Raw genomic sequence first — 25,667 nt, 5'->3', positions numbered from 1 at the left:
TCTCTATCCCTCACCCCAAGCATCAATTAACCGATCCCATTGATCTGATATCCTAAATGTCTCTTGGTTCATTAATTTTTTTCTGCAACCCCACTATTGAAGTAGTATAAACAGCATTCTTAACTGCTTATCTCCTGCTCGTGAACATATTCTAACTTAGTTCTCAACCAAGCCATTCTTCCTACTGTAGTATGGAGCACATAGTGGGTGCAGATCTCACCAATGAAATTTACTTGATAAACTCCTTTAATGGTTTCTCATTGACTTTAGGAAAAAGTTGAAAAACTCTTAATAAAATTGTGCTTATTCTATCTTCATACCAACTTTGTTGGTACTGTTTAAAGTCACTATTTCTCCCTAAGTTTCATTACATTGTACATCTTCCAGTACCCTGAACCCACCATACTGCATCTCAGAAGAAATGCAGTTCCTTCTCACTTCACACACTTCCACATCATGGTTGAATAACTGAGAGGGCATCGTGTTCATAGACTGTATAGACAGACAGTGATTAGTAATTCCTAAGGTTGCACCACCCAACCATCTGCCCCCACAATTGCCTAAACACATCTTAGCTATTGCTCAGATTTCAGCTTCAATTCTGCCTCTTCTAGGAAATCTCCTCTGACGTCCACCCAGATTCAGTCTGATTATTGTCTTGAATTTTTGAGCTGTAACACTCAGTCCTTGAATGACTATTTGTTTATGTTAACCTATAACTGCCACTTTGCCAAACTAACGATATTAATAGAGGATAGAACATAAGAATGTGGTTGGACTTTTTCCCTCATAACGTCAAAAGTCTAAGTAATATTTAACAACACATATTTTCTCCCTATTCCTGCTGATGTTCTTGGCTTAGAAATAGTGTGAAAGAAAAAAATAACATAGATGAGTCTTTCCATCTAAATAAGCTGGCTTTTAAATCTGTCATTTCATAGTTATAAAGCCTGGAGATTATATATATGCAAATTTTTGTCCCCTTCAAACTCTCCCCCCACCAAACAGAGGCCTAGAAAGATCTTACCATACAAAGCCATATAGACCAAAAAGGACCTCATTAATAAAGAATCAACTACTTGCACAGCACTGAGATGCCCTTCTACAAAAGAAGAAACAGACTTTGTGACCTATACCAGGTGTGTACCCCTATATTACATTGATTGCGAAAGGCATAAATTTAGAATTTCCTCAGCAGTTTGCAGTGAGGACTTGGGATCCCTCAAATGAGCAGCAATAATTGCTGTAACTCTGAAGGTCTTTAAACAGAGAAAAAGTCAAGAAACCATCACACTCTCCCAGACTCATCAAAGCAGCCTTTGTGCTCTCCTCCCCGTTCTCAAGACAAGAAAATAACCCTCAATCAGAGATTGAACCAGTCCTTAGCAAGAGTCAAGAGCATTTTGAATAGGACAAAGAAAGGAATACAGAGAAGGGTGACCCAGATGACTTTGCTTTGCTGTGATATTTTGGGTAACCAGTAGCACACTCAGCAGTGATCACCAGGAGAAACAGTGTGGGGAGATGGCCAATATGGAACTAACCCCAGCAGAGAAATCCCAAAGGCAACAGCATCCCTAAAGCTTTGGGCACAGCATGACCTGACCATCCTGAATCACAGGTAGCAGCAGGCAATTTTCTAAAACTGAAGGAGAAATGCCATTCAGGACTGTCTGTGCTCTTCTGGGTCCTGTCTGATAACTCCTTCTTAAACCACAAGCTCAGGACCAACTTAGTCACTAGCTACCATAAGATGGTACCTGGGGCCTCCCTGGTGGTGCAAGGGGTTAAGCACCGCACTGTGAAGCAATCCACAGGTTCAATCCCTGGCCTGGCAGGGAGCAACCCACATGGCACCACAGACCTCTCCTGTCTCGCCTGCTGCTCCCCTCAGCAGTGTACTTCGGTCAGTCTGCCTGTTCTGTTCCCCAATCTGTCTCTGGTGAATCCTCTAACCCCTCCACCCCAGCATCTCTGGCCTGTATCCCAGCTCTTGTATGCATAAATAATAAATCTTAAAAAAAAAAAAAAAGATGGTGCCTGGCATCGTACAGTGCTTAAAGGTGGTTGAGAACCAAAAGGAATATTTGTTGATTCCAAAGAGAAAAAACTACAAAAGGAAAAATGCAAAAATTTGTAACATTTAAGTAAATATCTGCAGAATATAACATTATGCCAACTAGTCAACTGTTACTCCACACATGATGTGTAATGATAAAATATACTTTTCATGAAATGTGGGTGCATCCTAACACATTTGCTATGCTGTGACTTGGGCTTCGTTAGAATGAGAGCCTAGAATTTGGAAAGGCAGTTGTTTGCTTGATAAGGGCCACACATTTAAATCATGTCTATGTGCTCTATTGACGCGCGCGCACACGCGCGCGCACGCACACACACACACACACACACACACACACACACACTGTACTGCTAGAGAAATTCCAACCAATTAGGAACCAAAATTATGAACTAAGCCCCTGGGGTGAGAGCATCATCAGATCCAGTTATTTAACTTAACAGTGAAGAAGGTTGGGGGGTCCCCCCTCCCCATCTTTCACCAGTCCACAGTGCCCAAATACTCAGCAGGGTTTAGATTCTTAAGCATGTAGCAAATCCTTTTTGGCACTAGCCACAAAATCCTGCAGCAAGGCACAGCTTTCTCAAGGACATTTGCCCTTTCCTGTGGAAAGCCCCATACACACCTATTTTATAGCATCCAGGGCTTCTAAAAGGAGCTGGGACTTCCAGTGGTTCATTCCAATACGGGGCAATATTTTTTTTTTAAGATTTATTTATTTATTTATACAAGCACTGGGTACAGTCAGAAGCCTAGGAGGGTGAGAGAATTCACCAGAGCCAGAGCAGGGAGCAGAACAGGTAGACTGACGAAGTACACTGCTGAGGGAAGCAGCAGGCGGCAGGAGAGGTCTGCGCACCATGTGGCCGGGGATCAACCGGCCCTGCAGAGGCTGCGGGCAGCTTCCAGTGCTCAACCGCTGCGCCACTGGGGAGGCCCGGGACAATATTTTAAGGAGTGACTGGGGGAAGGGGTTTGGGAGGGACTGAAAGAAAATTCTCGTGGCATCTGAAGATCTAAAGAAATTTCATTTGCTTGAAAGAAGACACACAGGATTCTGCCCAGATGCAGATAGCTCAGCGTCTGCCTGGGTTGTACACCAGGTAACAACTGGGTTCTAAGAGAAATGATTCTGTGCCCACACCTTTCTCTCTGATCAGGAAACACATCTGGACTCAAAGAATGACTCCAGACTACCAGTCCCTTTCTCTACTTCTTGGAGGGGAGCAAAAAGTGAGAAAGAGAATCAATGACTTAAAAAGCCCAAAATACTGACTCTTCCTTCCAATCAATCTATTTTTCAAGGTCTGTTTAATATCAAGTTAGGAAATACTTTTTTCCCGTTTAACATTTGATTTTAACAGGGTGACTCATTTCTCATTGTTTGTTGTATTCTAATGTCTGCTATGAGCGGTTTAATCATCAAATGAAGGCTGAAGCCACAAACACACCCCATACAACACACGCAACACACATAACACACACAGAGGAAACTGCTCTTCCCTTGTTAATCTAACAAGAGAAACAGTAAAGACAATCACACACAACTTAATAAAAATATAAGTACAAATAGGAGGAGTAGTGAGACTTAACTAGAATTTGCTGTATTTAAAGAAAAATATTCCACTATGCCACATTTTTTAGAGTTTAAATCCCCCATTTTAGCAAGGTGACTCCCCTGGCAATATTTTTACCCTCAAAGATTTCACCACTTCCTCTGGAACTGTGACTCTTTCTCCCTCTTCCTCCCCCTTGCTGTTATTGTCAATACAGAGTGCAGAGTGACATGTTCAAGAAAATGCTTGCTTGAGACCAGAGTGTGTTTCTTTTGCACTTGGATTTCCATTTATTCCGCTAAATTTCCTTACAATTAATTTTTAAAAGGGCTGAGAGAGTTCATTTCCCAAACAGCTGACAAAAAACCATGATCCCTGAAAGCAAATGAAATGGCATTTGGTGACCATTTTTGCTCCCATTATAAAAAGCTTACAATATAAATCCTGACTCTGCATTCTGCACTTTATTACTCTGATACAGTAATCAGGATATGTTGATAATCCCATGATACCCATTCAGAGCCAGGAACTGGTTTATCTTAATTGCACTTTAGCCTAAAGCATATTAAATGCAACTTGATTATAAAATGCATTTGAATTGCCATAATAAATTTCTTGGCAAGATTTCCAAACATCAAGTAAAGAAATCTATAATCTCCTAGTCTGGCCCCTTTGCTGACTAGCCAGGTAACTTTGTATAAAGGCTGCTACCTCTCCACATCCCACTTTCTCAGCCAATAAACTAGTAATAATAGACTTGTCTAGCACTCAGGAATGGCTGCAAGACATTTCTTTATACTTGGACAGCATTTCACAAATGACAAGCTGGCTTTAGGCTAAATATGTCAGAATGATGCTTCAGCACGGGTTGTTGAAGTGGATTTTTTTTTTTTTTTACTGCTATTTCACAAACTCTGGCATCATCCATCAGTCCCACTCATTACAGTTCGCAGTTTAACACTGTGTATTTGCTGCCTTGTGTTAAGGTCTGTGCCTCCCAGTCTTGCCCCACACAGAATTGTCCATACTCGCACAGCACTAACACCACAGCAGGCAGAAAGCGACAAAGGAGCACACACAGATGGGTGGACTTGTCAGCTACAAATGGCAAGCCCTAATCTCTAACTGGAAGGGTCTGCAGTAAGTGCTGGGCAAAAGACTCGCAGACACGGGCAGCGTGACAACCCCACCCCAGCCTTCAGGTACCCTAATCAGTTCCTGCATCTAACAGAATGTAGATGTTGGGGGACAGGACCAACAAGCAAGAGAACACAATGCATACACACCCCCAACCCCCAGCATCAGCCTCCCCACACCGAAATAGTGAAAAGTTATTCAGTCTTGCCCTCTGTTTTCAGACCACTGGAATAAAGAATGTTAAGTAGAAAAATGGACCAAAGATATTTCTTTTTCTACGCTAATGAGGAACATCATTACCACCTAGAATCCTTTTTTTTTAAACCAAGGAGCTTTAAGTATCTGATGTATCCACTCATCTGCCCTGAGCAGTTTGAGTACAGACATGATCCTCCCCTTAACACTGGAGCAAAATAGTTAAGAAATTTGCCTGTAATCTGTAATCTCTTTCCCTATTCTGCAGTAATAGGGTAACAAATAAAATGGTATATATTACAAAAGTTTTAAGAATGTAGGTCCATGTTGGTCAGCAAGCTTACCGGCAAAGTTACGGGGGAGTGACCTAAATCACAAACATAAATTACACCCCCACCCCTGAAATGCATCCTGATGGCCTGAAACAATGGCCAATCTAACACAGGCAGGATTCACACTTTTTTTAAATGGAAAAGCAACATCTCCTTGTTGGTTGGTTGGAGCGCCCTCATGTGTCTCAACAGAGTAATGTCATTTTAGGTCTTCCCAAGGACTACAGGCAATGACAGATTCAATGACACATATTCTCATCACACTGGCTTTAGGAGCCTCATGTGAAACCGAAGATTTGCAGGCTACCCTAAGACTATGAATTTGTTCTCCCTGGTTAATAAAGGGGCATTGGAACGTACACCTGAATGAATGAGCAGTCTGCATTCACACCAGTAGAGGTTAATTTCAACTTGCCAGCTCTGGCTTAAACATGTCAAGTCATCCTGTGGATTTCTTTTCCTCCCCACCCAGAAGGGCCAGTGCTGTAAGTAGGCACTACTGCAGCCGTCACGCAACTGAAGGACTCGGAGTTACTTCTATAATAAGCAAATCTCAGGAATCCCAGCTCCTCCATCTACTCCATGGCCCTGGGTGATCCATTCTCTCTGGATCCTGGGCTCTTCCTGTGGGAAGAGAGGACAGCCATTCTTTTCTCACAGATAAGAGCGTCTGCAGCAATGCCTGGCATAAAGTAGATAAGCACCCTGTAAATGTTAATTGAATCCAAGCCTGTAAACTCTATTACAACCCACTTGCCATATTATATTTCCAGAAAACAGATATTCTTCCTCAAATACAGCATTTATGCATTAAGAACTAGCTTGGGAATTCCTGGAGCACAGAAAAAGGTCAAACATTTCTCTGCATTTCCCACAACACCTGACCTAGTGCCAGACACTCAGTAACCCCCCATAAACCAGCAGGAGTGGAGAGAGTTTGCCTTCTTAATATGTTTTCTTTCTTGGCAGAGTTTAAAACCATTCAAGACAAATAAAGAGGCAAAGATTCAATTAGGAATTTAAAGCTGTCCACACAGAAAATCTTTTATCTTGACAAAAAGATGGAAATACATCTTCTCTCTCATCTTCCTCCTTTTTGTCTCCTTTTTTTTTTTTTTTTTTTTTTTTTTTTTTGAGGTTAAGCATGACTCAACAGTCCAACAGTGCAGTCATGCAGTCAGGCCTACAAATCCCAACAGAAGACTGATGCTGCAGGCCCAGGTCAGTAATGTCAGACCAGCCTCGATGGTGTTGCACTCTGTTAACAACAAAAGAAGCATTTTCCATGAACCCGCGCTCCTGGACTGCTCTCACCAAAAAGGCAAAGAGCCATTCACTGCTTAGCTTTAAGCTAGCCAAATCCAACAAAGCCTCAGAGATTCTTGGCTTAATCTTCTCACTGAACTCATGCCAGCTTTGCACGGGTGCAGCCAGGGCATCATCACCCGGCCTTAGGTGTTGGCAGCTTCTCCCACCCACTTCTTTGCACTTTCCCTGCTCAGGGGCAATGGCAAAGGCTCCTCCTGCCTCCCACCCACTGCACCCGGGGGGATCTTCAACTCAGGCAGTCAGGCTTGGGAATGTTCCTGATCTACCTGAAGCACAGTCCAGCCTCTTTTTTGTTAGGTAAGTCTACTACCTTAGCAGGATACCAGAAAGTGTCTGTCTAATGGAGATGCATTAATCATCTTGTCAACTAAAAATCACGACCAATAAATGAGGAAGGAAAAGCCCTGTATTTTATCTACATTACCATTAAACCAGGAGAAAAGGTTTTCCAATAAAAATCTTAGGCTAATTGATATTTTCCATTTTATTTAAAATATCTCTCATTTATCTCTGTTTCTTTCCCATTTCTACCATGGATGCCCAGGACCTCATCAACACAAACAGATAATACTAACTACTCTTAAAACTTTCATGCTTTTCTTCCTCCAAACCATCACAAGTATCAGCAAAAGATCTTCTCAAAACACTAATCCCAACACATCATTTAACAATTCCTACTCAAGAACCCTTAATGAATCCTTGTTGCTTGCAGCATAAGATCAAACTCTAAAATCTGATATTCAAAGCCCCCAAATTCTCTCATATCCCCTAGGAAAAGTGACAAAGGAATCAAACATCACCTCCAGAGTTCTGAAAATACTTCCATCATAATGATTTTAAAGTCCATGGCAAGAGTTTAATGATTGTGGACATTCAGATATCCTTGAATCCCAGACAGAAATTTTACATTGGCCATTTCTACCTAGACTTCAGTGCCTACCTTGCCATTCTCAAATGCACTTATCCTCATGCTAGTTTTGTGCAAACCAAAGTGGCTGGCCACTTTCAGATTTCTTCACGTGATAATTTTTCTGTCATTGTGAGACACTTTTCATACCCAGCAATGAACCTCCAGGCACATGATAGTGAGTAAAATAAGGAGCCATAAATCGACTTCAGAGAAAACACAGAACACATCATAACACTTATGAGACACTGTGTTTTGTGAGAGCATAGAGAGTGGGGCAGAACACATGGATAATGAGAAAGAAGTCATCACCCTACAAAGCCAGTAGACCACACAGGTAAAGTACAACAAGAAAGGCAAACTGCATTTGTACTGCCATTGATAATGAACCATGACTAAGGGGTCAGGAGTGCTGAGAAAAAGAAATCAAGATCCTCAGGAAGAATATGCATGCAATTGTCCTCTTGTTCTCCTAGAAGAGAACAGTAAGCACTATTATTGCATTTTAATACATCTACTACTCCTGCCTAATACAATAAAAATGGCTTCTGAGTATTCTAGAACATGAACTCTTTTTGAAAAATGAGTATCTTTGTTTTTTCCTAAATTCCTTTTTTTTTTAAAGATTTATTTATTTATTTAAACAAGCACTGGGTACAGTCAGAAGTGCAGGAGGGTGAGAGAATTCACCAGAGCGGGAAACAGAACAGGCAGACCGATGAAATACACTGCTGAGGGGAGCAGCAGGCGGCAGGAGAGGTCTGTGCGCCATGTGGGACCCTCGCAACCCAGCGCTCAACCACTGCGCCACCCGGGAGGCCCCTTTTCCTAAATTCTTAAAGCATTAACAGCAGTTCCTATCTTTCTCACACTCACCATTCCTTGAAAATCCTTCTATGAAGACTTCCCTGCCTCTCTAGCCAATGTTGCAAATGCTCTTCTCTTCTCACTCAAGCTCCTGAAATCATGAACCTTTAGGAAATATGACTGATGTTGACCATCTTCCCAACTTGACTGCAATCTCTTTGATGACAAGAATTATTACTTTTCCACCTTCCATATCTCTTCTCTCTTCTCACCCCCTCCCCCATTCAACCCCTATCCCCCAACCCAGAAGACACTTAGAAATACTGATATGGGCATCTAAAGTGAAAAGTACATATTTATTTAATGGAAATTCACAACTAGTTCTTGGTTTTGGTTCATAGAATTCACACTCTTTCTTCAACCCTTTTTTGAAGCTTTTAGGATTTAAACCAAAACCACTGGTTCTGTTTCCATGTCCATCATCCTGTTTCTGTCTATATGGGTCTCCAATGGCCCTTTCGCATTTACCCCCCGACAATTTTTAAAGGTTTTCTTGTTTAATCCCTTCACCTCAATCCAGTTCTTTATGTCCACTCCTCTATCCTGATAAGTCTTCTCCTGGGTCATCAGTCTCCTTCACAAGTTAAGGACAATTCTCATGGTTGCCTACAGCCCACTTATAAGAAAAAAAGAACTTCTGTACTAGGAATAATTTGTGATGTCCCTGTCATTTTCCTATTAAGACCAGAGCTTATCCATCTTCTTTCCTATACAGTCTGATCTTTGCCTACCCCTTCTTTCCAGCCCTACCCCTCCCTCCTACCCCCAATTCCTACCCCTCCCCCCACCAAGAAATGAACTGGTTTACCCAGCAGGTTTAGTCTTGCCTTGGCCAGTTTATTGCTTCAACATGATTATGAAGTTGCTGGGCTTGAATACTTTTATATTAATTTCCAGGCATTTATTAATTTCCAGGCATTCATGATGTCTGGCTGTCGAGTGTAGTGTGTGTAGGTGTGCATGGGTGTACCTATGGTAACTAACACCCCTGGGGTTTGCAGTTCTGCTGGTGACTAAAAAAGATGGAGTCAAGATTACTTTATTTTATTAGAGAATCACAGTTTTAGAAGCTGAAAGATTTAGACTTCTATGGAGCCATTTTGCTTTTTTGAAAGCAGAGGTACAGCATGGCAGATGGACTGAACCAGAGACAGAGTGAATTAACAGGGGAACAGGGGTCACTCTTCAGAACTGACATAGCCAGATCCAAGAGGGTCCCACCAACCATAGAGGTGCCTCCTCCAGGGCTCACGCATGTGAGTGAGATCTTCAAATACCCACACACAACCCAGATGCACCAGAGTCCTGTGACTGCGGACATGCTGAGAAGATGGGAAGATACATGTAGGTAGCGCACATCACAAAGACTCTACTGCTAAAAATTAGAGTAAAACTGCCATCATGAGTTTAAATTAGAATCCAAAGAGCTCACACCCCTCATCTTGTGGATGCTGTCATTTCTCCCAGTAGCTCCTTTCTTTAGAAAAATGGATATATTTCCAAAAGATACCTTGAAGAGATTTTCATATGGTTTTTCTTTAGTTTGATCAATACAAAGTTATCTCTTAATCCCATGAAAACAGATTTTTCACATAGCTATGTGCACACACACACGCACACACTCTCTCTCTCTCTCGCTCTCTCTCTCTCTCTCACACACACACACACACACACACACACACACACACACAGCATTGGCAGCAGGTACTTTTAATTTGCTGGAAAATATTTCTAAGAAGTCAAACAGCTCCAGCCCATTGAGCATGCTCTCCGATTGGCTAGTCAGACCAGTTAAAAGACCTGATTGGTCCCTGATCCTGAGGACCGATAAGAACGGCTATAAAATCCCTGGGTGCAGCTCTTGGGCCCCCAGTTTGCAAAAGCCAGAGGTGCAAGAAGCAGCGACTGCAGTAGCAGCAGCAGCAAAAGCGTCAGGCGGAGCAGCATCAGCAGCAACAAAATAATCTTCATCAAATCCTCACCTAGGCTCTCAGTGTATCCAGATCCACATCTTCACTCAAGCCCGGAGAGGGAAAGAGGAAAGGGGGGGGAGGTAAAAAAAAAAAAAAAACCCAACAACTTAGCGGAAACTTCTCAGAGAATGCTCCAAAACTCAGCAGTGCTTCTGGTGCTGGTGATCAGTGCTTCTGCAACCCATGAGGCGGAGCAGAATGATTCTGTGAGCCCCAGGAAATCCCGGGTGGCAGCTCAGAACTCAGGTAAGCGGCAAACCCAGGACCGGTTTCTCCCCCAAAGAGCTGTCCTCATTTGCCTCTCGCTTTTGCAACTGTGTCTGTGACGGCTGATCTTGATAATAAATGTGCTTCATGCCTGATGGCAATAAACTGCCAATGTAATCCAATAGCCTTAGGAAGTAGAGCTCCTTTGTTTAATAAATTGCATGCAACTAACGAAGAAGCCGGGTGCTCTGCTGAGGGTATTTCATTGCATAAGCCTAGCCTGATTGCCTGAAATCTGGCACGTACCCTCTTGGGGGGAGGAGGGGAGGAGGGAGTGGGGAGAAAGCCTTGAATGTTGGCATGCTTCAAAGCGCTCTCTATACTTTCCAGAAGCTGATCTAAAGGTGAGACATGGCTTGTGTGATGCTGTCCCTCTTCCTTCACCCTTAAGACCTTGTGACTTGACTTCCCAACCCCTTCAGAGAACACCCAGAAACCTCTCCCTGCAGACTGATTTACCAAACCATAGCCCTCCAGTCTGACAGATCCAGGGCAGATCCAGAGGAAACCCGACACATCCCACCCTGACACTGCTCCTCTCCCTCACAGCCCTCAGGGACCATTCAGTCTTCCGTGCAGCCATGACCAGAGCGCCCCTTGAGAAAGAGAATTTGTGAAATATAGCAGCCGTTTCTCCGGGAGGGAGGTCTCACTTGAGTCCTGACTCCTGGAGCCATTGACTGTATGATCTTAGCCTCTGAAGGAAGAGTCCTTAGGAAATCAGCACTGACACTTCTGCCTTTTGCCTTCACGTGCCCAGCTTGCTCCGCTTCCATGACTGCCCTCTCCCCCAACTGTCAGCAAAGATGGGATCAGATCGCAGGTGTCCAAACGCTGCAGACGACACTCCCCTCGGAAGAGCACAGGTCCCTGCCGAGAGGAGGGCTTTGCCTCACTTCCTTTTGTACTTAGTTGCTATAGAGATGCAGTGATTCACAATTCGAGCTTGCCTAAAACAATAGCAACCCTAATGCATATTAAAACTGCTTAAAGCAAAGTTATAATTTGAACCCGTGGAAATATATAATTAGGGAAATGACTTGTAACATCCCAGAGGCTGCGGGTGGTGGGGGGGGAGGGGACGCCTAACTGAACCATGCTTTTGATCTCAGAGGAGAATCCTATGGTATGAAAGCTGCAGATCATTTCTCGCTGAGCTGCCTGCCAGAACACCCCCCTTCTGTAGGAGAGAAATTACTTTTATGAGAGATCTTATCCAGAATGTAGAAAGCCTCATGCAAGTTCTTTGCGGTTTTCTTCCAGTCTTGCACAAGGGGTGCCTTGGCCTTGTTATTCCACACCTGTGTTTCTTTTTTAAAAAATGGTTTTTAATATGAGAGAGATTATGCATACCTCTAAGCACTGTCCTGTGGTGGGGGGTTGGGGTGAAACATGAACGGATCAGATTCCTGTCAGCCAATATGAAGGTAAGTTAAAAGCCCTAAGTCAGGATCTCCAAGTGGATTCCTGGCAAATTCTTCTTGCCATTTAGACTAAAATTCTATCCTTATTACTCAGGAGTGCATTTTCAGAAGCCAGATGGACTCCCTGGCCCTTCCACCTCCTAAACCTAACCACTAGCCTCTGCTTTCCTGTGCTTTCTGGCTCAAAGTGATGCCCTTTGAGTCTACAGAGCTGCCCCTAGCACTGTGCACTCCCCCAGCTCCAGCCTTCTCCAGTTGCCCAAATGGTATGGTGAGACCAAGAGAAGTCACCTCAGAGGAAAATCTCATTCCCTGTCCTTCCTGTGCACTGGCTCCTGAAAGCAAAAGGGAGCTCCAGTGCCCTCTCTTTCACATCTGGATCCCTATGAATGGGTCTACCCGCCAGCCCCATCACAGACTCCTAAGTTCTTCTGGGCTCTCATCCTGAAAGTTGCCCCTCCACCAGCTTAACCCCTCCGCACTGCACTCACTGTCTGACCCAGATTGGATGGATTTGTCTCTTCCAGCTGAAGTGCTTCGCTGCCTGAACAGTGCTCTACAGGTTGGCTGTGGGGCTTTTGCATGCCTGGAAAACTCCACCTGTGACACAGATGGGATGTACGACATCTGTAAATCCTTCTTGTACAGCGCTGCTAAATTTGACACTCAGGTAATAAGACCTTGACCTTGCTCCCTGCTCCCAGCAGGGCTTGTCTTTAAATGTGTGTTAGACCACTATTCTCCGGGACCAGTCCTGTGGGGCGCCGGCGCTGCTCCTCAGCCTCCCTACTCCCAGTCCTCATCTCCAGGATGTGTACACACACTTCTGATCAGGAAGAGTTTCTGTACAAGACGCTCCCCACCCACTCTAAGGCATGACTGTAACATGCTGACAGGGGCTGTTTATAAGGGAAGGGGTGATGAGCAGAAAATTTTTGCCTCTTCAAAAGCAATAAAAATGTTCTCCTAACAAAGAAGTTCTTCTCACTGCATGACCTAGCATAGTAGCTTGTGATTTAAGTTATCAAAGTCTCAATCCCAAGAATGCAAAGCCGTATTATGGCTATATTTAAGCTGCATGGTGGCTGGTGATGGTCCACCCCTTTTTTCTCTTGTCTCGTTTTATTTCTCTTGAGCTCAATTCTCAAGGTAGTCTAAGGGAATAGGCACTTTTTTTTTTGTATCCTGGCTGCAACAGACAATTTTCTCATTACAAGGACATGCAGATGGCCACGATGCAGCGCCAAGGCGAGCCCCCTTAAGTTTTTTGTATTGTCTGCACTGTCCTCTCTCATCAGTTCAAGCTAAAACCTCCTATCTCCCTCCTTGGCAGGGAAAAGCATTTGTCAAAGAAAGCTTAAAGTGCATCGCCAATGGGGTCACCTCCAAGGTCTTCCTTGCCATCCGGAGGTGCTCCACTTTCCAGAGGATGATTGCTGAGGTGCAGGAGGAGTGCTACAGCAAGCTGAACGTGTGCAGTGTCGCCAAGCGGAACCCTGAAGCCATCACCGAAGTCGTCCAACTCCCCAACCACTTCTCCAACAGGTACAAAATGAGTCCACTTCTTTGTAATTGGGGGGAAGGGGGAGGGGTTGGCTGGCAGAGCCAGATGCAGAGGGGGGTTAAATTGCCACAGTCATGCTCTTATTTTAGCTTGCAGTCTTCCCAGCTTTTGCAGGAAAAAATATGTTTGTGATTGGTTGTGACAGCTTAAGCAGCCTGGGGTGGTTTTTTTTTTTTTTTTTTTTTTTCCACTGTTATAGGAAAAGTCTTCCCATGCAGCTATAGAAAGCTTCATCTGCAGCATCCCTGGGTGCATTTCATTGTCAGGTTCTTGCAGTAAGTCTGAAGGGAATTGTAAAGTCTGTGGAAAGAAGCTTTTGAGATCAAATTTGACTGAAATCATGACTGTGAAGCCCCTGGTCAAATGTTATAATGCATACATTTACACTTACACTGGCTTAGGTTTTGAGGCAGGCCCAAGTCGAATCAGATATTTTACTAGGTAACCCAGAGCAAGCCATCTTGCTTCACCAGGACTCAGATTTCCCTTGGACAGTGAAATGGCTGGACTAGATGATTCCCATGTTCCTTCCAGGCCTATGTTATCCTGTTTTTCTAGTCCCAGGTAGCCTGGAATGATGTTCTTGGAATTGCCCAGAACATCTCATCTTAGTATCCTAAGGGGACCTGAAGTCACTGAACTAGAGCCTTACTGTGTCCCCAGCTCATGGTCTTTACCTGTCAGGAATGAACACCCCATACAGGAGAGGGAAGACAGCCTCCTTCCATGGCCTCAAGTGGCCTCCAGCAAGACCTGGGCTTCCCCATCTCTGACCTAATTCAAAGAGCGTAGATGGGGCTGGCAGGAGGGTATGGCAGAGGCAGTGCAGATAAGGGAATTCCAGCCCCACAGCCTACAACCTGACTCCCCTTCCTGAGGCTCCACGCTTCCTTGACCCTTCAGTCCAATCTGCAAATATTCAACCACATATATGTGACTAGACCTACCTGATCAGCTCTGTAGCCTGAGTAGTTGCTGCCTTGTAGAGAGAGTGGCAACTACCAAGTCCTTCTGGGGCTGAACAGTGATTTAGCGATGTGTATGTAAGCCACTGAGAGGTGGGGAAAAGTGACTCCTCCCTAGGGAAAGGTTAAGTCCCCTGACATTAAAAAAAAAAAAAACCTTTGCCTAATTTCTGATTAACTTATAATTACAGGTCAGGATTTTTCAGAACCTCATGTCAATTTATAAAAATTGTCCAGTCCTTGGAAGTGATTCTGTCATAGGGTCCTAATTGATTTTTTTAGAATAGGATAATTAAATCCAACATTTGTCTCAAGTGACCAATCTCTTCATATTGACCTTGGTCTTAAATTTCTCCTAGGAAGAAAAAAAAAAAACTGGCTAATGGTTAGAGACTCCCTTCATCATAAGGAAAAATAATAGAATTCTCAGTCAGACAGGAGCTAAGGACAAAGTATGTGTGCGATAGCTTGGGGGACAAGGTCCCAGGATACTACAGTAAATTTTATGACTGAAAGTTTATATCTTTAATGATCTGATGACAATTCATGAGCTATAATATATGGAATGCAATCAATTTTGAGTCAATACTAATGTCTCTATTTCAGTTGAGATAGCATCTTCCATTATGAAGGAAGCAGTCTTATAGAGAGGATGAGGTAGGTTCTGGAGTGGTTATCCTAACTTACCAAGTGAAAGGTTGTTTGAATCAGGCCATGGTTCCTTGCAATAAGAGCTTCTTACCACCTCTACAATATCATTACAAAGAGTCTTGTTATCTCCCTCTTTCACCTTAGGGAAAATACAGTGATAAGGAGAGTAGGAAAAAATAACCATCCCTTAAAAACTTGAATTTTCCATGCAGCTCTTACCTTTCTCCAATTATTTCACTTCAACTGGCTAATAGTATCCCTGCTCAGAACTCTAGAGATTTCCGGTTCCACGCTGAGCTTGATTTGCTTTATTTAAACTCCTCACTCTCCTGAAACATCCTGCTTTCCCAGCCTCTGTCCCTCCATAGATACATGCAAAGTTGTGCCAGTTGGCACAGGATTGTGAAAGGAAGTAGTTACAGGTTCATTCCACCTTCCTGTGACTTATCTAGCATGAGATTTGGGACTGAGAGAATCCAAAAGCCTGTGCCTGGACCAGAAGCCAGAATAGAGAAGTTTCCCATGAAAGAAATGGACTTAGGAGAGAAAGGAGAACTAGGGTGTCCTTCTGGCAGATTTTGCAATGTATATATTCAACCATGAGCAAGCAGGCAAAATTGATCAGGCAGGCTGGGAAGCGTGAGACTTGGGAAGAAATTAGACCAATCCAGATCCAGAGTGGGAAAACTGACAAAGCTTCCAACTCTCTAGGGCATGGATAGGGAACAGGAAACAGAAGAATAATATTGATCAAGGGAAACAAAGGACTATTTATAAACCCTCACACAGAACGTTCCAGGCAGTATGTGTTATTTGGGTAAGCATGGCTGCAACAGTAGCTATGGAGAATATCTGATCTTATTCTTTACCAAGAAAAAAAAAAAATTCAGTGATGGAATTTTCAAAGTGGGAAAAAAAAAAAAAAAACACATGTTTTAAAAAGGTCCTTCCAGTATGGGTGATCAGAACACTTAGTCCACCAAGTTTTTGTAGCACCATCCCCCATAAGGGTGAAAAAAAAATCTTAAACATAAAATGGTTCCCACACTTCCTGCAAAGGATGGGCCTGAAGAAGAGCTTCACCATTTTTTGTTAAATTGAGAAAGAATATACACATCAAATCCCTAGAAACACAAAATGTCACAGTTGGAGATGACCATAGAGGTTATCTGGACTAACTACCTCATTTGACTGACTTAAGAATGGAGGCCTAGAGAAGGATATGACCTGATGTAAGTCACATAGCTAGCAAATGGCAGAGTTGAATCTAGAACTCACGTGGCCTTCCTGTGAGCTTCTTGATTTGTACTTCAAAAATGGTAGCCTATAAAACCATCTTTGTAGCCATGATACAAAGATATAGTACCTAGCAACACTCAATAAATAGGTCCCATAGTGATCAACAATTAAACTGACATATATTCTCTCCTCCAAGAAAAGATATATTTACCAATAGTTAGAGTAACAATAAGACTGGGTGCAAGATGTTGCTCAATAAATATGTGACAATTGCTAAGGGAATTTGCTGGAGCCACAATCCCTTAAATCATCTCATGACTGATTTTAGGAAAGGTCTGTCTCATTAACCACATAGTCCCAGAGGACAATGCCATAATCTAGCCTAATAGAGAGGAACAGGATTAACCTACAGCTCTCTGTGACAAACTGCATCGCCATCAAGGTGTGGAGGAGGGGCTAATGGAGCCAAAGACATTTTCTATTTCACGGAGCTCTCTTATCCTACATTTGTTGAATTAACTAATCTTCATAAAAGAAATAGCAACAATGGATTGTGGGGTATCACTAAGAGCCAGATTGGCGAATGTCATCATCAGGAAATACCAAGATCGGGTGACATATCTGGGTCAGCAGAGAAAGGAATAGTAAAGATAGGTGCCCTCAGAGAAAGAATTTGCAAAGTATGTGGTTGGAACAAAAGTAGATCCTTTGAGAATGTAGGGCCAGAGGGACACATGTAATCCTAAAGAGGCAAGGCTGGCTACAGTCTAGTTTCCTTGCCGGTGTTAAGCTGCTTCACTCAGACAAGAAATTTCAATATTGATCTAAGGAAAGACCATTCCTCCAATCCATTTGGGTGTTCACTTAGTATGATGAGTTCTTTCCAAAGTTGAAGGGTTAACTTCTAAGTAACAAAGTCCTCACGGGGGACCGAAGAGGAAGGGGCAGGATCCAGTCACTCTGATGTAGACATGGAGATCACGGGGACCAGTGTCCTAGCAGAACCCAAGAACAAAGAGATGCATGGGTTTCTGTGTGGGTGTGTAAATGTCTGAGGCTGTTGGTACAAAGTAGTTTATTCTCAGTTTTTCCAAAACTTATTTTCTCCCCATGTCCCCATCTCAGAGATCTGCTTTGACTCATGTGCTTTATAATTCCAAAGGGTTGGAAAATGTACTTCCGTGCCAGAGAATCCCAATTTTAACAGCTGGATATAATCCTCTCTTGTGGGAGGGGCAGATCAAGGACTGTGTCTGAGATGCAGACATGGCTCTTCTTTTTCAGTCCCAACCTCACTCTGCTCCCGCACACAAGGGTGACCACTTTGCTTCATTACTCACATTCCACTCTATTTACTGTACATCCTTGAAAGGACCTCTCTGGAGGGTTAAATTATTCTGGAAAGATATTTGATCTTGTGCTCTGTGAGGTGAGTTAAAAATAAACAGATTTCTTTTCATGGAAGATCTTGTGGCCCCAGTGATACTCGGGCTGCTCTGAGGAAAGGGTTTCTCCACATGATTACTGCAGCTCACTGTTATCAACAGCCTCTTACTAGGGAGCACAGAGCTAGTGAGTCTTGACAAACTGCTACCTCAAAGGGAGCAAACACATCCCAAGTCAAACTGGAAAGTACCTGAACAGTCTTCCCAAAGAATAAGACAAGTAATCAGTAATGTACAAGCTCTAAATATTAGACAGTTGGGTCCTTTCTAAACCAAAGCTACAGTGATGGGGATGTTTGAAGAATGTGTACCAAAGATAAAGGTGACTTATACCAAACACAAGGTTTACTGTAGTACTTGTCAGAACTACCAATAATTGTTTTTCTAGGAATCATAACTTTTTGGAGAGAATTATATTTTTTAATATTTTTTTTACATCATTGTTCATTTTTAAACAATGTTTGCATCCCCCTCCTTGCGTAGTCCCCATAGAATTCCCTTCACCAATGCACCCATGTACCATCACCTAGAATTATATTTTTAAATCTTCATTTCCTCAATAATCATCAAATTGACAGTGCTTGCACCATACAGCACCAGTGGCATACACGGCATAAGAACACAAACCCTGCCTTCAGTAAGTTTACTGTCTAGTCAGGAAAATAAACCATCACAAAACCATCCAATGCTGACCTGTGCAATATTAACCAATTATCTACAAAATGTCTAAAAACAAGAAGGGACATCAAAAGTTGTAGCAATAGGAGAGGGCTTCATGCAACTATTGAAACATGAAATGAATCATGAAGATATTTCCACTTAACTATCTTCTTTGCCTGGCATTTGGCCTCCAACTGAGGAAGACTAAAAATGGGGTCAGTCGACAAATCTTTAGCAAGACTAGCTAAGTGTATCACAGGGAAACTTGATTTCACAAAAAAAAAAAATGCATGAGATACTGAAGACAGGGGCCATTTTAAAGGACAAGTTTAGTCATATGTGAACTTATATGCACATACATATGCATGCACATCACCAAGAAAAATTTCAAAATAACTAAACTTGTCCGTAAGGACATTACTGTACATGCTAAGTGTCAGGTTTGCCTCATTATATTTGACTAAGTCCTACTTCTACCACTAATCCATGTATGACCTTACACACATCACTTCCATTCTCCCACCTTGCTTTTTCTTTTCCATAAATAAGAGAAGGGGCCTCCCTGATGGCACAAGGGGTTAAGTCTCAGCACTATGAAGCTATCTGCAGCCACTGCAGCATGAGTTCGATACTGGGCCAGAGAGCTAACCCACATGGCACAACAGACCTCTCCTGTCTTACCTGCTGCTCCCCTCAGCGGTGTATTTCAGTAGATATGTCTGTTCTGCTCCCCACTCTGTCTCTGATGAATCCTCTCACCACCTCCCTTGCACCTTTGTCCTATACCCCAGCTCTTATGCATAAATAAATCTTTAATAAAATAAATAAAATAAGAGAAAATAGCCACTCAGTGATCTCTGAAGCTTCATCTAGCTCTGAGATCTTGTGTTCATAAAAACTGTAGACATTGCCATCATCCTACTATTCAAAGTCTGATCTAAATCTCCAGAGCTGAAATAGGAAGGGAGAGGTATCTTTCCACTGCACGGTCATCCAGGAGGCATATGCACTCAAACTAAGACAACCCTGCAAGGTGATCGAAGGCAAAAGTCACCTTCCCATGTTGAGCTCTTCTACTTGGTTGGAGGTGGGCTGAAAATCCGGGTCTTGCACTGTTCTCACTGAATGACCATGGCTCTTTTCCAATGCAGATACTACAACAGACTTGTCCGAAGCCTACTGGAATGTGATGAAGACACAGTCAGCACAATCAGAGACAGCCTGATGGAGAAAATTGGGCCCAACATGGCTAGCCTCTTTCACATCCTGCAGACAGATCACTGTGTGCAAACACACTCGAGAGCTGACTTCAACAGGAGGCGCACCAACGAGCCACAGAAGCTGAAAGTCCTCCTGAGGAACCTCCGAGGTGAGGTGGCCTCTCCCTCCCACATCAAACGCACCTCCCATGAGAGTGCATAATCAGGGAGAGGTGTTCACAACCTCACCAAATGAGTATCATTTTAAGGGTGTTCACACACCAACTTTGAGTGTACTGTGCCTGGTTTGATTTTTTTAAGTAGTTCCTATTTTCTACCCCCCTTAAAGAAAATTGCATGAAACTAGGCTTCTGAAATCAATATCCCAACATCTGCAATGGCAGCATTCCCACCACAAACAGAACAGGTGTGCTCTTTCTGCTCTCTTCAGGAGAAAGCACCCTCTTTGATCACCATCCTCTACTATGTCTTTTCCTGCCCCCTTCAAACTACTCTCAGACACAAAACAATCATGTAATCCCCCAGTTATTGTAATTTGAAGATGTAGAGCCCTTTAGAATGGTTGCCCCAGTAGAGTTAGCTGATAAGAAATGACTTAATTTAAATGCATGTCTTAAATGCTCATAAAGATGTTAAATGGAATTCGTGTTATGAATCTGTGCTGGCCATGGACGAATATGAATGTCACGTTTGAATTCTTGATGTCTCATGAGCTAGTGTCTTATGGTCTTGATCCTCCAACGTCTAACTTCCTTTCCAACACATTTACCAAATTGCTCTAGTCTGGTTCTCCAGTCAGACATTGAGCCTGCATCTTCTTGCATCTAATGAAAAACAAAAAGCTAACATCTTTATGTACTGTAACTGCTCAGAGCTTTAAAAGTATCTTAACAATTGTCTTAAAACCAGAGAATCTTAAGGTCTAACTGTGGAATATAAATAGCTGAAAACTAATGTACTGTACATAAATTCCAGAGGACTCTGCTTAAACAAAGCAGTATATAATAACTTTATTGCATATAGATTTAGTTTTGTAACTTAGCTTTATTTTTCTTTTCCTGGGAATGGAATAACTATCTCACTTCCAGATATCCACATAAACGCTCCTTGTGGCCTTTTTTATAACTAAGGGGGTAGAAGTAGTTTTATTCAACATCAAAATTTAAGATGGGCCTGTAAGAGATAGGAAAACCAACAGGTTTATCTGAAGGACCCCAGGTAATTACAATGTTAATCTCCCAGCCCACCTCAACCCAGAGGCTACTCTTGACTTAGACCTATCCTGAAAAACAGCTCTGTCACATCCAGTGAGGAATTACAGGAACCAGAAAGGGCATCCCTTTGGGCTTGGACCACTTAGAGTGTGATAAGGCCTACTAGACCTTGGTAAGTGGCAGTTTTTGACTCGCCACCTTTCATTGGTGCCTGGAACTCTGGCAAACTGATGATGGGGTGTGAGACTTCCCATTAAAAGAATCAGGAATGAGTCAATCAGCCTTTTGGGTCTTTAGTTCCCGGGACTTGGGGCTGAGGGGGTATAAATAAGCCTGGGCTGTCCAGCCTTAATAGAGTCCTCTTACATTTTTGTCCTGTAGCACGCTGCCTGCCAAAGTAGTCCTGGCAGCTGGGCCATCTCTGTAGGATCGCAAAAAAAAAAGAAAAAAAAGAAAAAAAAAAGAAAGAGCAGGTGGTTTGATCATTTCTGCCGTGATGTTTACAAGATGGCGACCACCAAAGCCAAATGATTAACCTATCTATGAACAACAGTAGTTTCTCAGGGTCACTGTCCTTGAACCCAACAGTCCCTTACGAGCGTCACTGCCCACCAAAGGTCAATGCTGAGAGAGGAAGAGGGAGGGCGATTAGGACTGTAGGGGCCACTCCAAACTCGCTTAGGTAGAAACTAATGGTGCTTGACTCTCACTAGGCTAAACTCCAGATTTGACCAAATCGAGTGATAGGGATTCTGGTGGGAGGAGGGAGGGCACATCTCCAGAAAAATGAAAAGCAATACAACTTTACCATAAAGCCTTTAAAACCAGTAATGTGCTGCTCAAGGACCGAGAGCAATGGCAGCAGACCCAGCAGCAGCAGCACAAGCGTTGCTGCCTTTGTCCCCACACAGCCTCTAAGCGTGCTGACATCAGATTGTTAAGAGCATTTTTATACTCAGAACTGCCCCATCCCCAGGTCCCCCAACAAATGGACACTGCCTTAGCCTCTTGGAAATCAGGTAGACCATACTCTAAGTTGACTCGCTCCCTCCCTCCCTCCCTCCCTACCCCCAGACAAGGCTGACTTCTCCAAACCAGAAAAGCTCTTAAAGTTTGTGTGTTGTGTCCATTTCACTAACCCACTAAGCCAGGACCCCAATGCGACAAGTAGTTCATGAGTATTCCTAGCAAAATTCTCTTACTTCAGTCCAGTAGATTCTCTTTTATTGCTGTACCTCTTCAAATCGTGGTACCCCCCCCATTTTCTCCCAATGATATTTATATGTGTAACTATAATACATATATCTACACATGGAAAGAAGCAGTTCTCACGATGTTGCTAGTTTTTTGCTTCTCTTTCCCCCACCCTACTCCCTCCAACTCCCCTTTAAACTTCCAAAGCTTCGTCTTGTGTTTGCTGCACAGAGTGATTCGGGGGCTGACCTAGACCAGTTTGCATGATTCTCCTATTGTGATTGGTTGCACTTTAGACATTTTTGTGCCATTATATTTGCATTATGTATTTATAATTTAAATGATATTTAGGTTTTGGCTGAGTACTGGAATAAACAGTGAGCATATCTGGTATATGTCATTATTTATTGTTAAATTACATTTTTAAGCTCCATGTGCATATAAAGGTTATGAAACATATCATGGTAATGACAGATGCAAGTTATTTTATTTGCTTATTTTTATAATTAAAGATGCCATAGCATAATATGAAGCCTTTGGTGAATTCCTTCTAAGATAAAAAAATAATAATAATAAAGTGTTACATTTTATTCGTTTTTCCCCAATGTCTTTCATTGTTATTCTTTAAAACCTTCTTGAATGAGAATTTCTGAACATGAGCTATCGTTGGTTAATTCCTTTAAAATCACTAATGAAGTGTCACTATGTAAATGAATATAGTTTACAGTGCATTTCATTTATTTTACTTTTATTGAGGTGACACTGGTTTACAACATTATTTAGGGGACTATATCTCTTCAGATATATGTCATAACACCACACCCACTACCGAAGCACCCATAATTGTCAACCATAGTCCATTGGGCCCCCTTTTGTCACCTACTCTCCCACATTCCCCTCTATAGTCTTGATTCTTCAGTCAGATTCTTAGGTTTTGTTTTGCCTGTCCTTTGTTTTGTTTATATTCCATGTACAAGTGAAATCACCTGGTATTTGTCTTTCTCCTTCTGACTTAATTCACTTAACATAACTCCCTCTAGGTCCATCCATGTTCTCATAAATGGAAAGATTTCATCTCTTTTTATAGCTGAGTAGTATTCCACTGTGTTTATTACCCACTCATCTGTCAGTGGGCACTTAGGTTGTTTCCATAACATTTTCAAATTTTCCTTAAAACCACTCAGGATTTCCCACTACACTAACTGTAACATTGCAACCCAAAATGCCTTACAATTTTACAACAAATTTTAGAATCTGGACACTACTCCGTTCTCCAGAATCATGGCTCATCTTTCCTTCCCCTCATTGAACTCTGTTCTCCAGCCGCACAGGATTTCTGGGTAGAGTCCTGTGCTCTCTCTTTTCCAAGCCTTTGTTTATGCTGTTCACACACTTTCTAGATTTCCCTCACTCTTTTTGTATAGACAGGATAGGAGCATCTTTGCTTGTTCACTCCTGTGTTCCCAGCTCTGAAACAGCACCCAGATTGCAGAATACCTTCAATACTTTAAATTAATGATGTAGAAAGAGTCAAAAAATGGAAAAAGACCATTGAATCAATGTGACAAGGGAAGCAGCAGTGGGTGACAAGGATCCATCTCTGGGCTCTGAATTCTGACTCTGCTCTCCTCCTTCCAAAGTCTGGCCTCACAGTGTAAACATAATCTACTGTTATCTTGAACCTCTTTTTTTAAATTTTTTTTTTATTTTTTTTAATAGAGGCATGTTTTTATTTATTTGTTTGTTTGTTTGTTTATACATGCACTGGGTACAGTCAGAAGTGCGGGAGGGTGAGAGAATTCACAAGAGCGGGGAGCAGAGCAGGCAGAAGGACCGAAGTACACTGCTGAGGAGAGCAGCAGGCGGCAGGAGAGGTCTGCGAGCCATGTGGGACCCTCCTCCGGTGGCCGGGGAGCAGCCGGGGATCGAACAGGCGCTGCAGAGGCCACGGGCAGCTTTGCAACCCAGCGCTCAACTGCTGTGCCACCGGGGAGGCCCTTGAACCTCTTTTTTAATATCCCCTTGCATTAACTGAATCCTGGTTCTTCAAAGAATATCGGCCCCTGCAACCTTCCCAAATTGTTGCTCATTCTTCTAAAATTCAGGCTTAGCAAATAGGATCCATAGGCCTCTTTCTTCCAGTGCCGCTCTAGACTATGATTCTGCCACTGTCCTGTAAAACTTCAGACCAGCTGCAGCTTAGGCTGCTATGGTCTGAATATTTATGTGCCCCCCAATTCCATATGCTGAAATCCTAACTTCACAAGGTGATGGTATTAGGAGACAGAACCTTTAAGAGGTAATAATGTCATGAAGGTGGAGCCATTGTCAATGGGATTAATGTCATTATAAATGAGAACATAAAGGGCCCTCAAACCCTCCCACCATGTGATGACACAATGAGAAGACTGTAAAACAGAAAGCAGGTCCTCAGCAGATACCGAATCTACCACCATCTTGATCTTGAACTTTCATGTCTCAAGAACTGTGAGAAAGAAACTGTTTATAAGCCATCCAGACCATGGAATTCTGTAATAGATGGCCAAATAGAATGAGACATAGGTCATCGAGCTATACCACTTTTCTCTTCTATTTATCACTGTTATCAAGAACAAAACTACTTTGAAATGACAGTGACAAGGCAAGGAATTTATCTATTGATACAATATTTGTACCAGGTGCACGATTTTCTTTTTCATTCTCAAGTCACATCAACAGTCTAAACAAACTCAATGCTCATGGGACTATTTCATCCAGTGCCCAAAATCATCATGCTTCCTCAGCTCCACCAAATATCTATAATCTGAATTCAGGGGGTACACACTGGTACGGTTGTATGTGGTTTACTCTGATTGGTCATTCATTGCCTGTGTCAGACCAGTTAAATATGTTGACTAGTACCCTTTCCTGCACTTGATCTTAGCCAAAAGGCCGAGAAGTGATAGTACCCTTTTCTGAAATTGATACAATTCTGAAATCTGAAATCCAAAAGTCTCGCCTTCTTACTGGAACAATCTTTCCCTCCCATTTCTCCTACTCATTTATATGCTCTGCACAAGTTCTTTAACTTTATTCCACACTTCACCCCCTAGATTCTTCCTCATGCTTCTGCTCTCTCTCAACCCCCCTCCTATCATCATTCATTCCCTGCCCAGCCTTGAACACATGGTTAATCACTTCAACCATGCAATAGCATTGCCCTCAAATGACTTGCCCCATCAATCTTTGCAATGAAAAAGTCCCAATCCTGGAGTCTGCTTTCTCAGCTAGAGAAGACATCATAAAATCATATACAGATTTAGTGTCACTTAAAATGTGTCATCTTCAGGCTCAACAGGATCCTCTGTGTTTCTGGGGAATTTTCTTATCCATCCCTGTTCAGCTTCCTTTTCCACTCTCCATAGCAACAATTAAAACCTTCTCCAATCCACTCAAACTTCCCATTAAC

At 42.7% G+C, this 25,667-nt stretch overlaps 1 protein-coding gene across 1 annotated transcript; it reads left to right on the top strand.

The window, feature by feature from the left end:
* The first annotated feature begins 10,278 nt into the window (after positions 1–10,278).
* STC1 (stanniocalcin 1) lies at positions 10,279–22,816 on the top strand. Its single transcript, XM_037496462.2, has 4 exons — positions 10,279–10,622; positions 12,595–12,737; positions 13,401–13,612; positions 19,743–22,816. The coding sequence occupies exons 1-4, from the start codon at positions 10,505–10,507 to the stop codon at positions 20,011–20,013; spliced, it is 744 nt and encodes a 247-aa protein (XP_037352359.1). The 5' UTR covers positions 10,279–10,504; the 3' UTR covers positions 20,014–22,816.
* Positions 22,817–25,667: the final 2,851 nt, after the last annotated feature.

Source organism: Talpa occidentalis, unplaced genomic scaffold, assembly GCF_014898055.3.
Source record: "Talpa occidentalis isolate TD23 unplaced genomic scaffold, MPIMG_talOcc4v2.1 talOcc4.8, whole genome shotgun sequence".
Classification (NCBI taxonomy): domain Eukaryota; kingdom Metazoa; phylum Chordata; class Mammalia; order Eulipotyphla; family Talpidae; genus Talpa; species Talpa occidentalis.
Note: the sequence above shows the minus strand (reverse complement) of the source record. Positions and strands in the feature narration are given on the sequence as shown.

Bases quoted from the DNA above. Each gene is read 5' to 3' on its own strand.
- STC1 (XM_037496462.2), top strand. From the start codon at position 10,505: ATGCTCCAAAACTCAGCAGTGCTTCTGGTGCTGGTGATCAGTGCTTCT. The intron at 12,738-13,400 runs GTAATAAGACCT...CCTCCTTGGCAG, and splicing joins CTGCTAAATTTGACACTCAG to GGAAAAGCATTTGTCAAAGA. The intron at 13,613-19,742 runs GTACAAAATGAG...TTTCCAATGCAG, and splicing joins CCCAACCACTTCTCCAACAG to ATACTACAACAGACTTGTCC.